The sequence below is a fragment of the Humulus lupulus genome, chromosome 5 (assembly GCF_963169125.1).
Source record: "Humulus lupulus chromosome 5, drHumLupu1.1, whole genome shotgun sequence".
NCBI lineage: Eukaryota > Viridiplantae > Streptophyta > Magnoliopsida > Rosales > Cannabaceae > Humulus > Humulus lupulus.
Window position 1 is genome coordinate 202,539,573 of NC_084797.1, and position 19,822 is coordinate 202,559,394.

Here is a 19,822-nt window from a genome sequence, read left to right on the forward strand (position 1 = left end):
TACTGGTTGGAATTATTAATCCTTGCTATTTGGAAGGTATGTAGATTCTTCTATCAATTGATGGAATGAGTCCTGTGAAATTGGTGACACGATTGTCTAGAAGGTAGTCAAACCAAATTACACTTCAAGCACAGATTTTTAAAATAATTTTTTTTTATGCCAGTGTTTAAATATTGATTTAAAAAAGTGTAATAATAATAGACTACGGAAAGAAAAAAAAAACTTATAAGTTGCCAGTGCCATTGGACGGCACTAAAAAGTTACAAACATGTATGATGGAGCAGGTTCTGGTACATTAGCTTACTTGTTAGCCATTATTGTGACTTGCTGAGTCACTTAAGTTGTAACACTAATCTCTGTTACAAACCTTAATGTGATTACAATGGATTTCTATTTACATCTTTGTACAGCAAATACCGGCTCCTTGTTTTACCCAGTGCAGCATACCTGAAAACGTTCACAAATTAAATCACTGAGGAATATATATAGATATATATATATATAAATATATATATATAAGAATAAAATATACTACTTTTTTGGCTAAAAATAAGGCAAAAAATTAAATAAAAGGAGCTTTTGCATTTCATGAAGTCAAGATTTGTATGTTTCTTACCATTGAGGTACAAATGGTGCCATCCAAATTGCATCACCTGATTGAACAGGGTACCTGTTTACAATATAAAGTTTACAAAGAAGCTGATGAGAGTAAGAGAATTAATTGTAAGGCCAAGAATAACAAGCAGAATGCCAGGAGTAAAACAAGATAACATAAAAACTAAAACAGAATTTTGTGATCAAATGTTATTTTGCTGTTGCCAGTGAATCACTTCTCTCTATTATGATATATATATATATATATACATATATATAAATTGACATTAGAGAATGGAGCATTCTAGCTTGGGACCTCCTTTCTTTATGAGGAGATGGGTAGTACCACTAGGCTAAAAGCCTATGACCACTTTCTTTTATGATATTTAACGAGTTCTTATATAACAATTCTCAACCCCAAGGAGAAAATATTGTGATTGCAATAAATGATACTAAAGAACATGCAAATCCTCAATCTTCACTTTCAACGTGCTCGATGCATCACAACCATGGTTGGCCTTGCAGGGAGTGACGCCAAATGGTTAAACCAATGTAGGTCCGACCACAATGGGGAATACTCAATTTAGCTTGGCATCAGCCATCTTTTAAAAAATAACTCTTACCAGCTATCACTCAAGCGGTAAATGCCCTGTCCCTCCAAAAGTAACAATCCATGCTGATTATAATGGACCTCCTGAAAAAGAAAATAACCATGCACATGATGTTAAAAATAACCCAATGCTTGGCAAGAGAGAGTGTGCTTTCAAGAAGCTGGAGATCATAATAACTATTATCTGATGTGAAAAGAATTGTATTCACTTACTTTTCATTGAAAAATGATACATATTTATATACAAACTAGTATAGCTATCTTAGGATACTATGTCAATTAGGATCTCTACAATTAATCTAATTGATAACTAATTGACAACTATATACATGCTGTAACACTCTCCCTCAAGCTGGAGCATAAATATTAATCATACCCAGCTTGTTACACAGATAATCAACCCGAACCCCATTCAATGCTTTTGTGAAGAGATCCCCTAATTGTTCTCCTGTCTTCACATACCCAATAGAAATCAAACCTTGCTGAATTTTCTCGGACAAAATGACAATCAATTTCAATATGCTTAGTTTGCTCGTGGAATACAAGATTGGATGCAATATGAAGAGCAGCTTGATTATCACACCATAATTTTGCGAGTACGGAAGTTTTAAGACCTACTTCAGTCAAGAGCTGATAAATCCATATTATCTCGCACACAGATTGGGCCATAGCCCTATATTCTGATTCTGCACTGGATCTTAACACAACATTCTGCTTCTTACTCTTCCAAGAAACCAAATTTCCGCCAACGAAAACACAATAACCTGAAGTGGATCTCCTATCCATTTTGGAACCTGCCCAATCTGCATCTGAAAAACATTCAATATGAGAGTGATCATGATTTGCATATAAGATACCTCGTCCTGGTGCTCCCTTCAAATAACACAAAATTTGCTCTAACGCTGCCCAATGATGAATTATTGGAGATGTCATAAACTGACTGACAACACTGACTGAATATGCAATATCTAGACGAGTCACAGTAAGGTAATTCAGCTTTCCAACCAACCTTCTATATCTCTCAGAATCCTCAAATAGTTCTCCATCTTTTGTAAGGTGCATGTTCGGCGTCATTGGAGCACTACAAGGCTTTGCTCCCAATTTTCCTATCTCAGTTAACAAGTCAAGAACATACTTTCTCTGAGATAGAAAAATACCTTTCTTACTCTTTGTGACTTCAACACCCAAGAAATACTTTAGCATCCCCAAATCCTTTGTATGAAACTGAGTAAAAAGAAAAGACTTGAGAGATAAGATTCCCACAGTATCACTTCCAGTAATCACAATATCATCCACATACACAACTAACAAAATGATACCAAATTCCAATAGTTTGTGGAACACAGAATGATCCTAACTTACTTTTCATCATGCCAAAATTTTCAACAACCTGACTAAATTTACCAAACCAAGCCCAGGGACTCTGTTTCAAACCATACAAAGACTTTCGAAGACGAAAAACTCAGCCATACTCCCCCTGAGCAACAAAACTAGGAGGTTGCTCCATATACACCTCCTCCTGAAGATCACCATGAAGAAATGCATTCTTTATATCAAGTTGATGCAAAGGCCAGTGATGAGTTGCTGCCATTGAAATGAACAATCGAACAGATGTCAATTTTGCAACCGGGGAAAAAGTGTCAGAATAATCCACTCCATAAGTTTGAGCATAGCCCTTAGCGACAAGACGAGCTTTCAATCGAGCAACTGACCCATCCGGATTAACCTTAACGGCAAATACCCATTTGCATCCAATAGTCCGTTTCCCTGAAGGTAAATCGACCAAATCCCAAGTACCATTGTCATCTAAAGCATTCATCTCCTCTATCATTGCATTATGCCAACCAGGATGAGATATGGCTTTACAAACCGTTTTAGGAATAGGGACAGAATCAAGGAAAGCAATAAAAAAAAAAGATAAAGATGACAAGTGATTATAAGAAACAAAAGAAGAAATAGGGTAAGTGCACTGACGTTTACCTTTGCGCAAGGCAATAGGAAGATCATCATTTTGGACCGGATCTCATGACGAAGGAGCAGGTGCAGGACATGAATCAGGAGGTGGACGCCTAGAGTAGACTTGCGTAATAGGAGGCCTGAGACAGGATCAGAAGATGTGATAGATTATACCAACAAATCATCATCCTCCCCCTGACTAGTAAAAATAGGTGTGGATGGAAAGTAAGGTGTGTTTTCCATGAAGGTAACATCAATTGAGACGAGATATTTGTTAAGACTGGGATAATAACACCTATACCCTTTCTGAAGACGAGAATAACCAAGGAATACATATTTTAATGACTTTGGATCTAATTTAGTGACTTGCGGACGAACATCTCGAACGAAACAAGTACTACCAAATATCTTAAGATTAACTGGAAATAATGACTTATTGGGAAAAAGGACCTTATAAGGAATCTCACCATTAAGAACAGAAGATGGCATGCGATTAATGAGAAAACATGCTGTAGAAACGGCATCGGCCCAAAAAAGTTTAGGAACATTCATTTGAAATAAGAAGGCTCGTGCAGTTTCAAGAAGATGTCTATTTTTACGTTCTGCGACGCCATTTTGAGATGCAGTATCAACACAAGAAATTTCATGAAGCATACCATTCTGAACCATATATGAGTGAAATAAATGTGATGTATATTCTTTGGCATTATCACTTCGCAAAGTACGAATAGAAACATGGAATTGAGTTTTGATCTCAACACAAAATGCACAAAATATAGAAAACAACTCGGAACGATTTTTCATTAAGAATAACCAAGTTACACGAGAATAATCATCCACAAAAGTAACAAAATATCTGAATCCACGTTTAGACAAAATAGGTGAAGGACCCTAAACATCAGAATGAACTAATTCAACAGGAACACTAGCACATTTATTAATTCTAGGACTCGAACTAAGACGATGGTGTTTGGCAAATTGACACAACTCACAATCTAACGAAGACACCTTACTATACTGAGGACAAAGCTTCTTGAGCAAAGGAAAAGATGGGTGACCCAATCGACAATGAGCCTCGAAAGCGGAAGTGACACTAGAGCAAGCAATAGAAGTTGATGGCAGTGGGTCAAGAACATAGAGGCCTCCACACTCATGTCCTTTACCAATAATCTTCTTCGTCATAAGATCCTGAAATAAACAATAATCGGGAAAAAATGAGATGCAACAGTTAAGATTACAAGTGAGTTGACTGACAGAAAGCAAATTAAAGGATAAATTAGGTAAATGTAAGACAGAGGACAAAGAAAGCAAAGGGGTAGGATTGATAGTGCCAGATCCACGAACACAAGATGACGACCCTTCAGCTAAAGTAACGGTATGAGTGGAAGCATGTGATTGAAAAGTGAAAAAGAGATTAGAATTACCTGTCATATGATCTGTGGCACCAGAATCAATGATCCATTTGGAGGATGAGGAAAGAAGACACGCATTGGATTTACCTGAGTCAGCAATAGCAGTGACAGAAGAAGATGAAGGCTTGAGTGATTCCTGATACTGTGAGAACTTGGCAAATTCATCGGCAGAAATAAGGACTGATTTTTCAGAGATATCATCAGTAGAGGCAACGTTGGCCAAGTGTTTTTGCTGATTTTTGTACTGAAGCTTTCGACACTCAAACTTCGTATGGTCTGGCTTTTTACAGTAGTTGCACATAATGGTTCCAGAGTCCGACGTTCGAGTTTCAAATCCATGTGAGCCACCTCCCTTGTTGCCAGTATGATTATTTGATCCCCCAGGAGCACAAGTATTATTCCGACCAACTAAAGCACCTCTAACTGGAACATGTGGAGGACTTTCTGTGCGTAATAGGCGACTAAAGACATCTTGGAGAGAGGAGATCTTAGAACCGGAGAGGATTTGTGTAGAAATATCTTTGTAAATACATTTTGTACAGCTAATTTTAGGTTGTAATTTACAGCTAAGTTAGGTTGTAATTGACAGCTATGTTTAGGTTGTATTTTTTGTCTAGCTCTTTGTATTCAGCCTATATATAGGCCATACTATTCATCAATAAAATCAGATTAGAAGTATTATTCACACAAATCTACATGGTATCAGAGCCATTAGTAGTCTAAAAATTGAAAACTCTTTCCAATCTTTTCTACCCTCTTTCAGTAAAAAACAAAATTAGGGTTTTGCACTTTTTAGCTCAACCTTAGAAAATTATTTTAGGGCAACCTTCTACTCTCACCTCCTTCACAGGAAGCTTCCTGCACCTCCGGTCGGCCAAACCCTGAAGTCCGGCACCCAGCAGAGCCGCACGTGAGCCTCACGCGCCGCCTCCATCTCCGGCCCCATCTCCCACACGCGTGGCGCGTGTAGGCGCGTGCAGCACCCCGACGGCGAGCTTTTTCCGGCAACGTCTTCCTCGGCACTCCTTGCTGCATTTCCCTGTTCTTATCAATGGCTGTTACAACCAACTCCTCATCTAAAAGCCAATCTCAAACATATCACCTTCTCAAATCAATGGCTTCTCCTCAACTTCTCCAATCAGCCAAACTCACTCCTCAATCAGCTGCTCTTGTCACCAATTCTTCTCATAAAGTCCTCTATTTTCAAAACTTGGAAGTTAGCCACTTCTCAAAGGACAAAATCAATGCAACTCCAACACCTCTTGGGCAGTGTATGCAGCAGCCAAATCCATCTTCAACCGAGGCAAATGTCAGCATAATGTGTCATCAAGGTTCTACGTCTCACACATTTACTGCAACCTCCAACAAAGGTACTTGGATTGTTGATTCAGGGGCTACCGACCACATGACGGGTGATTTACAAGTCTTTAGCACCTTCAAACCATGTGCTGAATCCCACACCGTCAGAATTGCCGATGGTTCTCTCTCAAAAGTGATAGGGACCGGCTCTGTAACTTTATCAGATGAACTTCGCCTTTCATCTGTTCTATTTGTCCCTAAACTAAATTGCAATCTTCTTTCAATAAGCAAACTTACTCGATATCTGAATTGTGTAACTAAATTCTATCCAAATCTTTGTGAATTTCAGATTGAGGGCTCGGAGAAGGTGATTGGCAGTGCTGAAATGCATGATGGGCTCTATATTCTCAAGGATTCTCCTAAAAGTAAACAAGTTCACAAATCCAGTTGTGGTAATCATTCCAATTTAGATTCTGTTTCCAATTCTGTGTGTGTTTCGAATGAAAATCGTGTTATGTTGTGGCATTTTCGACTAGGACATCCAAATTTTGGTTATCTTGAAAAACTATTTCCTCAGTTATTTGTCCACAAAAGACTAAAATTCTTTCATTGTGAAGTATGTCAACTTGCTAAGCATACTCGAAACTCTTATCCCAGTCTTCCTTACAAACTTTCACAACCTTTTTCGATGATACATAGTGATATTTGGGGACCCTCACGAGTAACTAATATTAATGGATCTAGATGGTTTGTATCCTTTATTGATGATCATACTAGGACAACATGGACATTCCTTGTGAAAGAAAAATCTGATACTGCTTCTATTTTTAAAAAATTTCATTTCATTATTCAAAATCAATTTCGCCAAAAAATCCAAATCCTGAAAACTGATAATGGAAAGGAATATTTTAACTCCATTCTTGGTCCATACTTGTTAGATCAATGTATTATTCACATTAGTTCATGTGTTGATACTCCGCAACAAAATGGAGTGACTGAGCGAAAAAACAGACATCTTCTTGAAGTTTCTAGATCTATCATGTTTTCAAATCATGTTCCTAAACAGTTTTGGGGGGAAGCCTTACTCACAGCCACCTATCTCATCAATCGTATGCCTAGCCGTGTACTACAATTCAAAGCTCCCAGAAATCTGTTACTTGCCACATTCCCTCATATCTCAGCTTTCTCCTCCGATCCTCCATTTAAAGTCTTCGGATGTACGGCTTTTGTCCATATTTATGATCACAAACGAACCAAACTTGATCCAAAGTCTCACAAGTGTCTCTTCATCGGGTACTCCAACACTCAAAAAGGGTATAAATGTTACTCCCCAATTACAAAAAGGATCTATAACACTATGGATGTCACCTTTTTTTAACACCAATCTTTCTTTCCCAAATCTGGTATTCAGGGGGAGCATTCTCAGGAATATCAGCTTTGGGAAACTCTTCTGGATCATCAAGCTGCATTTCCTCAACCCAATGTTGTGACACACAAACATCAAAGTGCTTAGTCTTTGCCCTCTTTGCCTATCCAACCAGATCAATCAACTGGTCCTTCCTTACCCACTTTTCCTATCCAACCAGATATCAGTCCAGAAAGCACACCCAACCCGTCCTTCTCTATAGTCAATCCGCTCTCACCTTTCTCCTCAGAAAACCCAAACACTCCTTCAACTTTACCACCACCTCAAACTCAAGCACAATTTGATATAGGTAACAAAGAACTTCGTGTTTATAGTAGGAGAAAAGTTGGAAATATAGAGGTCAACATGCAAGACAAAAACTGCTCAAACACTCATCAAAGCCCTCTCAACCTCGAAAATCATGAAGGTAAGGATTATGTGGTTCATGAGTTAGTTTCTCCTACTATTGATCATCTCGACCTACCTATTGCTCATCGAAAGGGTGTTAGAACTTGTACCAATCACCCCATTGAAAAGTATGTTGCTTATGGGAAACTAACACCTATGTACCGAGCTTTTGTCTCTTCTCTTGATCTTATTCAGATTCCCACAGACATTTATGAAGCCTTGAAAGATCCAAAATGGAAGACTGCAGTCGATGAAGAAATGAATGCTCTTGAGAAAAATGGTACTTGGTTTCTCACTGAGTTGCCTCAAGGAAAACAAACAGTTGGTTGCAAGTGGATTTTCACCGTCAAATATAATTCAGATGGGAGTATCAACAGATTCAAGGCTCGATTAGTTGCCAAGGGATTCACTCAATCATATGGTGTTGACTATCAGGAGACCTTTGCTCCTGTCACCAAACTTAATACAGTAAGAGTTTTATTATCACTTGCTGTAAATTGTGAGTGGCCTTTATATCAGTTGGATGTGAAGAATGCTTTTTTGAATGGGGATCTCGAAGAAGAAGTCTATATGGAAATTCCACCAGGTATGAAGAAACACTCCAGTGGTCGAGTAGTGTGCAAACTACTCAAATCTCTTTATGGCTTGAAACAGTCACCTCGAGCAATGGTTTGACAAATTTGCAAAGTTAGTTGTCAAACATGGATATACTCAAAGTCAGGCTGATCATACTCTATTTTTCAAGTTCTCTTCAACTGGGAAGCTAGCAATTCTCATTGTCTATGTGGATGACATAATCTTAACTGGAGATGACTTAGGAGAAATTTCAGATCTCAAAAGACTTCTTGCCTCCAAATTTGAAATCAAAGATCTAGGAACCCTCAAATACTTCTTGGTATGGAAGTAGCCCGATCGAAAGAAGGAATTGTTATATCTCAGCGAAAGTATATCCTAGATCTTCTAAAGGAAACTGGAATGATTGGGAGCAAGCCGGTTGACACTCCCATGGATCCAAACTTGAAAGTTAATCGAAGAGAGGATTCAACTCCAGCAGAGAGGGGGAGCTATCAAAGATTAGTAGGAAAGCTAATCTATCTCTCTCATACCAGACCTGATATCGCCTTCCCTGTCAGCGTTGTTAGTCAACATATGCACAGTCCTTGTGAGGAGCACTTGGAAGCAGTGTATCGTATTCTAAGATATTTGAAAATGACACCAGGTCTTGGTTTGCACTTCAAAAAACACAACAACCGAGACTTGGAAGTTTACACAGACTCTAGTTGCTGGAGAGCTGACTGACAGACGATCAACTACTGGTTATTCTTGGCGTAGTAAAAAGCAGTCTGTGGTCTCAAGGAGTAGTGCAAAGTCAGAATATCGTGCTTCAGCCTTAGGTATTTGTGAAGGGATGTGGATCAAAAGACTCATGAATGAATTGAGGTTTGACTCTCCTAAGTCTTTTAAAATGTACAGTGATAGTCAAGCAGCAATTCGTACTACTAAAAATTCGGTTCACCACGATAGAACTAAACATGTTGAAATAGACAGACACTTCATTTCTGAGAAGGTAAATTCAAAGATCATTGAGCTCAACTACATTCCTACAAAGAAACAAATTGTCGACATTCTAACAAAAGCACTACCAAGAACAAGTTTTGAAGAATTTAATTCCAAGCTGGGTTTGTATAACATATACAACTCAGCTTGAGGGGGAGTGTAGAAATATCTTTGTAAATACATTTTGTACAGCTAATTTTAGGTTGTAATTTACAGCTAAGTTAGGTTGTAATTGACAGCTATGTTTAGGTTGTATTTTTTGTCTAGCTCTTTGTATTCAGCCTATATATAGGCCATACTATTCATCAATAAAATCATATTAGAAGTATTATTCACACAAATTTACAATTTGTGACTTAGCATACTCAAAATCAAACGAAAGGCCAGCCAAAAAACTCATAATAGCCATCTTCTCCCATTGGCTTTGTTGAACCTTCACATCAGGACTAAAAGGCAGCAACATATTAAGCTCCTCATACGTCTTCTTGAACGTCATAAAATAGTTTATGAGGGACTGGTCTTGTTTGTCCACACGGTAAAAGGCTTTGCAAACTTCATACATGCGGGAGAGATTCCCTTTTCCAGAATACAAAAATTCTAAATAATCCATTAGTTCTTTAACAAACTCACAATGATTGATCAAGTCAATTACCTCACCATCAATGGAATTTCGAATCTGAAGGAATAAGCGAGCATCCTCCCTGAGTCATGCCTGTCTCGAATCACCTTTGTCTTTAGGAGGATCATCAGTCAAATAGTCATCTTTGTTGATACTTCGTAAATAAAGCCGAATAGTCTTACTCCCGTCCAAATAATTCGAACCATTCAGTTTATGGTCCGTGATTTTAGACATCACAGGAACCACATTAGATACCATGGATTTTGTCTCAGCCATAACCTCAAAAGCAAATATGGAGATAACAAGTAAACAAAGCCAAGAAAAGGAACTTTCTAAACACAAGATCTGAACAAAAACAGATATGAAAATGACCGGAGAAGAACACAAATTGGGCAGAAAAGTGTCGAGAAGGACGTGGGGACCAACCGGAGTCGAAAGCACGGTGGCTGAACGGTGCACGCGCGTGCAAGCGCCGGTGCGTGGGGGACTGGGCAGCGGGCTACGGCGGCACGTGGGCTCCACTCGCTGCGTTTCTGGACCTCGGACGGCAGGGTCTAGTTGGTCGGCGGCTGGGCAGTCCTTCTGTGCCGGTGGTGAGAACAAAAGAACACTCTAAATAGGGTTTCTGAAATAGGAACCCTAAAAATGAAAGAAAATTAAACACTAATTGCAAACCCCAATTTGTGATGAACTCTAATTTTGAATTTCGAATCTCAAACACAGAACCTGGCTCTGCTCTGATACCTGGCTCTGCTCTGATACCATGTTATCTGAGGTGAAAAGAATTGTATTCACTTACTTTTCATTGAAAAATTATACATATTTATATACAAACTAGTATAGCTATCTTAGGAAACTATGTCAATTAGGATCTCTACAATTAATCTAATTGATAACTAATTGACAAAGTATTTTTAAGTAGACTTTTATGTATTTTGACTTATATAGCAGCCAAACTATACTAATACGGTACGAAAACAACACAATAATTATTTGACGAAAGTAATTTGTAAGAGGAAGCAAAACTGATTGGGATTTTGAGCTAAATAATCTCATTTATAAAAGAAAAATATCCACACTCCATGAACATGTATACACACCTGACACCTACAGCTAACTCAAGTTAAGTGCACCAATCCTTAAACCCATATCAAAGTTGCAGTTGTTATTTAACTCAATATAAAGGACTTAATCTCATAAGACATGTATTTATAAATGGAAAATGCACCAGTTGTGATCACCTACACGCGACAAACAGGTTCCACAGTGATAAGTTCTAGTGTGGATCCCATGTCTGTATTAGTTGTGGTGGTAGGCACTAGTGGTGCACCATAACAATGCTATATATTAGTTGTGTGAGAGAGGGAGAGAGAGAGTACTTTAACATTAAGATACTCCCCAGGCTGAAAATCCATAATCTGCAAAGGCAAAGGTACAACAATGTCAAATAACACATTAAAAAATCTACAAGACCGTGGAATTCAGGTTTAAAATTGATTTGGTACAAAGATTTACATGGACATTGAAGTCATAAGGAGTAGATGTTGGCAGAAGCTTCCTGAGCTCAAAGATCTGACAAGACAATAGGTATAGATAAGTAAAACATAAGTCTATAAACTCAATCTAAATCTACCCCCATGCCAATCTGACAAAAACTCAAAACAAATAATAAACAATATCTAGTAATATTGTATACCAACTACATAAATGTTAATATTAACTTAATAAAGCACAATATGATTTCCAAGAGCAAGAAGACCAGAGAACATAAGGTGGAAATTTCTGGTCAGACTTCTTCTAAATACTTGATTCCCAAACTCAAAAAACTAAATTATAATATAAACTTTTCCCCAATATTTTATTTTAAACTGAGAAAGCATAAGAAAATCGATCTAGATATCCAACAAATTCAGCACTTACCTCTCCTGGAGTGTCAATAAGTGGCTGCCGATCCGTTGAACCTACAATCTGTTCAGTAAAATGATTCTCCAAAGAAGCATGCCTAAAGGAAGAAAGAGCGTGTATTAGGCACTTGAATGACTGCTATCATAACTATTTGAAACAGCAAGTTTTAAAAGTTCAAAACAGACGCATAAACTTTGACTAACATGTGTCAAAAGAAGATTCCTGGCTTTTTTTATATGTTGATGTCAAAAGAAGAAGAAGGAAAAAAAATGTTCATGATACTGGCAAGCCATCTTTCAATCATCAATCATAAATTAATAATGTAGAAAACGAACCTTCTTTCAAAAACCACAAGAGTAGCAGATGCATCACACTTGATTATATGTTCAAAATTAGGAGGTAGATAAGCATACGAATCCACCTGTATTTCATATATGAAGAACATCAAATGTCTATTTAACATCTGCGGACAATCTATAAGAGAGTCATGTTATTCTCATGAGATCAAATCTCAATGGTCATCTCAAATATTCAAAATATCTCTAATGCACTTGAAGCAAACAAAAACATGCTTTGGAGTTATCACCTAAATCATCATCAGTTTTAAAGTCTTTAAAGTAACAAATTGTTTTGGAGTTATTATTAAAATCATAACCAATTTTTGGAAATCTTTTTTTTTTTTTTTTGAAACAAAACATCAGAACTTGTATTAGATAATTGGAAATAATACAAGAGAAATGGGAGTACAAGAGTCTTGCTACCCAAATTAACAAACTGAAACAAGAGTGTAGAATGTAAACGTCCTAGAATAAAGACTTTAGTGTATGTATTAGCTACAAGAAGAAATTACACTTTGTCTAAAGAGTGTATATTAACTAAATGCTAGACAACAAGCCTAAGGGGATATGCTTTATATAGAGAAGATGAGCAGCAATGAATAGTAACATCTACTACAAATCGGAGACATTATGTTTTGGGGTTATAATCAAATCAGAATCAGTTTTATTCTTAGGACCTGTTTACTAACATTGTTTTAAAGCCCTAAGAGTAATTATTAGCTAAAGAAATTAAAGTTTAATTGTAAAATTCAGTATCCAAGTGTAAAGGCAAGAACTACCACTTGTCAAGGGTATATAAGAGGTGTTAAAAACCTTAAAGACAAGGAATTTTCATTCTCTAAAAAGGAGTATGATAAACCCCCCAGTACACTTAGTATATACCAGGAGGCCACGTAATGAGCATAAGGCAGAAGTTTAATTTGTTAAAAGGGCCTGTTAAGTGTGTAAGGGTCTTTTAGTATTTTTATCCTTTAATTATCTTATTTGTTTTAGTGGCTGCTGTAATAAGGGGGGCAGGGGTTGTAATTTGTTCATTGGTCAAATCCTATATATAGGAAGCTGAGAATCTAATTTGGGATAGCTGGGATTTAGATGAGTTTTGACTCAATTGGGAGAGAACCCTCTCGAATGGTTGAATTGGAGAGACTAGCCTCTCGAAAGCTAGGTGTAATATTGGCCACTAATATCAATAAAGCAATCATTTTGAGGGATTAATGTTCTGGTGTGTTGAATTGTAGATAGAAACGTTCTGGTCTAAAGAAAGTTTTATCAATTTGGTGCGGTGACTGCGGACACGATGCCTAAGAAACCAACAGAGAAGAGTGATGCTACCATGGTGTCCGAAGAGGATCTTGAGGCCCTAAAGTCGGAGGTTTCAGGACTCAAGGATTCTCTCAATGATTCGCTTTAGGATTTGGCTCTGCTGATTCAACAACAGCTTCAAGAAACGATTCAGCAACAGTTCAAAGCCCTATTGGAAGATCAAGAACGGTCCAAGAAACCAGGGAAGAAGGACTAGCAGCTGCTGGGAGCAAGGAAAAAGATGAGACAGAAGGGTCAGCGAATAAATTTGAACCTCCGAACAGTACTAGTCTCCATGAACCTCGCCGCACAGCCAGGGGAACACCTTCGACGTCGGAATTCCATTTGCAACAAGGTGCTGCCAGGGGTTATTTGGAGAAGGATCATAACAATACTCGATATCGTCATGAGAATCGACTGAAAAAACTTAAAATGCCTACTTTGGATGGAGAAAACCCAAATGGATGGATACTACAGGCTGAAAGATTCTTCACCTGCCATGGGTATGAAGGCGATGAGAAAATAGAAGTGGCGTTCATCTCTTTTTCGGGTGATGCCCTTCTTTGGTACCAATATGAAAGTAACAAGCGACCGATTCATAGCTGGGAGGAAATGAAGCGATTACTTCTCCGTCATTTCCGTGATTCTCACGAGGGGTCATTATATGACCAGTTCTTGACCGTTCGACAAGAAGGGACAGTTTCAGAGTACAAGAAACAATTTATCAAGTTATTGGCACCAATAAGAGTTGTGGATCCAGCTGTGCAACTAAGTACATTCATGAATGGTCTACTTCCATCGCTGAAAGTCGAATTGCGAATTCATCGACCCCGGAACGTGGATAAAGCCATGGACATTGTGCAAGATATTGAGGATAAGAACAGGGCAACAAGGCAGCGCTACTCCAGCTCAAACCGCCTGAATATTCCTGACACTACAGCAAGGGCTGAAAGACCCTCAAGCCGAACTTCACTCGCCAATTCAACTACGGAAATTCGCAAACTCACGGATTCCAAGATTCAATTGAAACAACAAAAAGGGTTGTGTTTCCGCTGCGATGATAAGTGGTCTCCGGGACATCGCTGCAAGAAGAAAGAACTCCAAGTGATTATGATACCCGAAGATATCGAAGAAGACGAGTCAACACAAGATTCCGAGAAGGAAGAGGAAGGGATTGTGGGGCTGGAATCCACCGAAGTGTAGAAAAAAAATTGAAGTCTCTTTCCAATCCGTGGCTGGCCTATCTACAAATTCAACCATGAAACTCAAAGGACACCTCGGTACCAAAGAAGTGGTAATTCTTATCGATTCAGGAGCTACTCATAATTTTATTTCTAAGGCTTTAGTCTCCAATTTGCACATTCCCATCTCGGAAACTAAGGCTTACGGGGTTACTTTGGGGAATGGAGACTCAATGAAATGTGAGGGAATTTGCAAAAATCTGAATCTACACTTCCAGGGCATGGATGTTTGGGACGATTTCTTACCTTTGCCTTTGGAAGTGCCAATATCATCTTAGGACTGCAATGGTTGGCTACACTTGGTCTGACTAGTGTGGATTGGAAGTTGCAAACCATGGAATTTCATCTTGGCAAACAAAGGGTTCTAATCAAAGGGGACCCCTCACTTGATCGGTCTTTGGTGTCTCTCAAAACAATGGCAAAGACTCTTCAAGTTGAGCAACAAGGCATCATTTTAGAGTTCAACTACACCTACCATGATACCGACGATATGGGTCAAATTGTACCAGAATATTTGACTCAAATCCTTGCTGATTTTGCTAATGTGTTTGAAATGCCTAAAGGTCTGCCCCCGAACCGTTCCCATGAGCATGCCATTATCCTACAACCCGGAACAGCCCCGATCAGCGTTAAATCGTACCGCTATGCCTATTCTCAAAAAGATGAGATTGAAAAGTTAATGTCTGACATGCTTACGGTGGGAATAATTCAGCCCAGCACTAGCCCTTTTTCAAGCCCAGCTCTTCTTGTCAAGAAGAAAGATGGCTCATGGCGATTTTGTGTGGACTACCACGCTCTAAATAGAGTAACTATACCAAATAAGTTTCCAATACCTGTTATTGATGAGCTTTTAGATGAACTTCACGGTGCTCTAATTTTTTCTAAATTGGACCTCAAATCAGGTTACCATCAGATCCGAGTCCGGCAAGAAGATATGCATAAAACAGTGTTTCGCACACATGATGGCCACTATGAATTTCTAGTCATGCCGTTCGGAATGACCAATGCTCCAGCCACTTTCCAATCACTCATGAATGATGTGTTTCGGCCTTTACTACGAGATTGCGTGTTGGTATTTTTTGATGACATTGGTGTATAGCAAGACACAAGAACTCCATCAGCAACACTTAAGACAAGTATTTGAGCTCCTCCGAAAGCACCAGCTCTATGCTAACCGAAAAAAATGTGTTTTTGGTCAGCTGCAAATTTTTTTGAAAAAGAAACAGAGGTCAAAGACTGACCTCAAATCAAAATAATAATAAAAACCCTCACTTGTGGCGGAGGAAAACCGTGGTTACAAAAAAACAACAAAACAGCCCAAAAAAAACACCACTAACCCCAAACAACTAAACTTAAATCCAGAAATTGGCCCAATCTCTAATAAGTTCAGAGAAGAGAACCCCCTCAAAAAATTTGTTTCTATACACCCAAGTAGCCACCCAAAATTTTATCTTATCCCAAATAGTGTCTACAGAATTTGATATATCTTCAAATAGTCTATTATTTCTCTCTAGCCATAAGGCCCAAAAAGTAGCCAACACGGTAGTTTGCCAAAGACGTGAAACTCGCTTGCCGCCCCCTAACTTAGTGAGAAACAATTGAGTACAGTTAGAGGGCATACACCAAAGAATACCAAACTCAGCTAAAGCTTTTCCCCACACTTCTCTAGAGAAATGACACTCAGCTAAAGCTGCAAATAGAGTACTTGGGACATATCATCTCTCAGCGAGGGGTAGCTGTTGACCCCCAAAAAGTTTCAGCCATGTTGGAATGGCCAACCCCTAAAACCATCAAAGGCCTCCGAGGGTTTCTCGGCCTCACTGGGTATTATCGCAAATTTGTAGCTAATTATGCCCATATAGCTCAGCCGTTAACAGATCAACTGAAGAAAGATCAATTTCAATGGGGTGTTGAGGCCGAGCAAGCTTTCCAACAGCTTCAACAAGCCATGACGAAGGTGCCCGTTTTGGCTTTACCCGATTTCACTCAGCCATTTGTCATTGAAACGGATGCCTCGGGCCACGGATTAGGGGCTGTTCTTTTATAAAACCAGCATCCGATTGCCTATTTCAGTCAAGTTTTGGGAGTTCAAGCAAGAAAAAAATCCATATATGAAAAGGAACTTATGGCCATTGTCTATGCAGTAGCTAAATGGCGTCCTTACCTACTGGGCCGCAAGTTTGTGGTTAGAACTGATCAACAAAGCCTGAAATATCTCTTGAGACAGCAAGTAATCGGATCTGAATATCAGAAATGGGTTTCGAAACTGATGGGAATGGACTTTGACATTGAATATAAGCCCGGAGCCCATAATAAAGTGGCTGATGCTTTGTCTAGGCAAGTCGAACCAACCACCCTTGACACTATGGTCACCATGGAATGGCAATTATGGCCTGAGTTGGCAAGAGAAATAGCAGCTGACCCAGTGTTATCTCAATTACATGAGGATGTCAAAAGTGGCAGAAAACCACATCATGGGTTCCAAGTCCACAACGACCTCCTTCATTATAAGAATCGCTTAGTAATTCCCAAGAAGTCCACCTTGATTCCACGAATATTGGAGGAATTTCATACTACCCCATTTAGTGGGCATTCCGGTGAGCTTAAAACATATAAGCAAGTGGCTGCCAAGTTGTTTTGGGAAGGTTTACGAGAGGATGTTCACAAGTTTGTGCAACGCTGCTCTGTTTGTCAGCAAAACAAATTGCTCACAACCTCACCAACTGGTCTCTTGCAACCCCTAGCCCTTCCAGCCCAAGTATGGGACGAGGTAACAATGGATTTTATAGAGGATCTTCCAAAATCTGAAGGTTGGGATACAATTATGGTGGTAGTAGATTGTCTCTCAAAATATGTGTTAGGCCTCCTATTCGGTTCACTTATGCTAGGAGAACCAAGTCCACGCACCAAGGGTAGTTTGGTCTATAGGAAGGGGCTGTTTAGTAATTGTAGATAATAATGAGTAGCTGAATATATTGAGTGAGGAGGAAAGAGAAGGTCATGCATGTACTAGCTTTTGCTAATTACAGCTGGAGAGTCCCAGGCTCTCGAATCCCTGTGGAACCTGTATCAATTTGGTTGATTAATACACATTTCACAGCTTCTTGATCAGCCTGGGTTATTTGTTCTGTTCTTTCTGTTTTGGTACTATTTTATTGGGTTATCTCCAGATTTGCAGGTAGTCGGGCCTAACAAATTGGTATCAGAGCACTCGTCTGGGTGAATGACGAACACGAGGATGGATTCTCGACTTGACTCAGTTGAATCTCAGTTATCCGCCCTTCAGGATACGGTGACATCGCAGTCGCATGATATGGCGGTTCTTACCGAGAAATTGGAGATGGTGATTAAGGGCCAGGCTCTTATTGCCTCTGAGTTGGTCGCGGGCCGTTTTGGTGCTGACCATCCCTCCGGCGCAGGCGAGCACTCTTCGGTCGGCTCTCCTCCATTGGGTGGGTCGTCTTTTCGTGGGGGCGAGGGTGGCCATCGATCGGAATTCAGAGCTCGGAAGATCGAGCTGCCTGTGTATTCGGGGGCTGACCCCGATGAGTGGACCTATCGGGCGGAGAGGTACTTTGGGTTGCAGCGGTTATCGGAGGCTGAACAATTGGAAGCTGCGGTGATGTGTTTGGAGGGGGCAGCCCTCCATTGGTTTCGTTGGGAGAATCTTCGGAGGCCGATTGCTTCATGGGAGGAGCTGAAGTCGTTGATTGTCAAACGGTTCCGGCCAGTCACGGAGGGCTCCCTGTACGACCGCTTGCTGAACCTCCGGCAGACGTCCTCGGTCCAGGATTACAGACGGCAATTCGAATCCATTGCCTCCACGCTGGGGACGATGGAGGATTCCATGCTGGTGTCCACGTTCCTCAAGGGTCTGAAGATGGAGATTCAGGGCCCACTGCGAATCCTTAAGCCCGCGGGCTTGGCCCAACTCATGGAATTGGCAGAGGTGATAGAGGCTAATCAGTCCTTGGTTAGGGCTTCTCGGGTTGGGCTTGGGCCGCCCAAAACACACCCCAGCCCTATTCGGCAATTGGGTCCCTTGCAGCTCGATACGTCCAGAGGTCCTTTTCCCTCTTCGGCGGCTACATCGCCGCAGGCGACTTCTCCTACTACACCAGCGGCCACCTATCGTCGCCTAACAGAAGCTGAGATTCAGGATCGGAAAACACGTGGAGTGTGCTTCAAATGTGAAGGCAAATGGCGTCGGGGGCATGAGTGCAAGTTCCCTGAGTTGCAGATTGTTTTGGTACAGGATGATGCTCCTGTAGAGGAGGCCGACGAGCCGCTTGAGGAGCTGCTGGGTATGGGTGCTGCTACGCCACCGTCAACGGGGTTGGAGGCTCAATTGGTGGAGGTGTCACTGAACTCGGTGGTTGGTTTGACTTCGCCCAAGACGATGAAGCTACTGGGCAGTATCCGTGGACAGGACGTGGTCGTTCTTATTGATAGTGGGGCGACCCACAACTTCCTTACCGCTGAGTTAGCATCGAAGCTGCAACTTCCCATATCTCGCACTGAAGCGTATGGGGTCCAAATGGGGACGGGGCAAGCGGTTAAGGGGGAAGGGGTGTGTCGCTCGGTTCCGTTGGCTTTGCAAGAGTTGGAGATTGTTGCTGATTTTCTACCACTACCGTTGGGCAGCACGTATGTCATTCTGGGAATTCAGTGGCTTGAGACATTGGGGGGCACGTACCATCACTGGAAGGACCACATTATGAAGCTGAACGTTGGCGGCAGAGCTTTTACGTTGCGGGGTGACCCCTCCCTGCATAAAACCAGAGTTTCCTTGAAGGCCATGCGGAAGATTTTGCAACAAGAACGGTAGGGGGTTTGGGTAGAGTTGGGGATGTCCACGGTTGAGCCAAATGTGGGGGAGCTGCAGAGTAAAGCCAAGGCATTACTTCAGATGTACAGTTCAGTCTTTGATGTGCCGTCGACACTACCACCACACCGGAGCCGTGACCATGCCATTTCCCTGCGTCCAGGCACCTTACCGATCAGCGTGCGGCCTTACCGTTACCCCCAAATTCAGAAAGACGAGATAGAACGATTGGTGGGTGAAATGTTAGCCGCGGGGGTAATCCGCCCCAGTACCAGTCCTTATTCCAGCCCCATTTTACTGGTTAAGAAAAAGGATGGCAGCTGGCGTTTCTGTATGGATTACCGAGCACTT

The 19,822-nt window shown here is 40.5% G+C and overlaps 1 protein-coding gene across 1 annotated transcript in view; it reads right to left on the reverse strand.

The window, feature by feature from the left end:
• Window positions 1-203: 203 nt before the first annotated feature.
• LOC133778059 ((S)-ureidoglycine aminohydrolase) overlaps window positions 204-19,822 on the reverse strand; it is a 46,914-nt gene continuing 27,295 nt past the window's right edge. The window contains exons 7-13 of the mRNA XM_062217881.1: window positions 12,101-12,186; window positions 11,781-11,862; window positions 11,376-11,432; window positions 11,240-11,278; window positions 1,218-1,288; window positions 617-670; window positions 204-447 (exon numbers count right to left, since the gene is read on the reverse strand). Of these exons, the coding sequence (XP_062073865.1) occupies window positions 378-447; window positions 617-670; window positions 1,218-1,288; window positions 11,240-11,278; window positions 11,376-11,432; window positions 11,781-11,862; window positions 12,101-12,186 (459 nt within the window). The 3' untranslated portion in view covers window positions 204-377. The remainder of the gene's footprint in view (window positions 448-616; window positions 671-1,217; window positions 1,289-11,239; window positions 11,279-11,375; window positions 11,433-11,780; window positions 11,863-12,100; window positions 12,187-19,822) is intronic.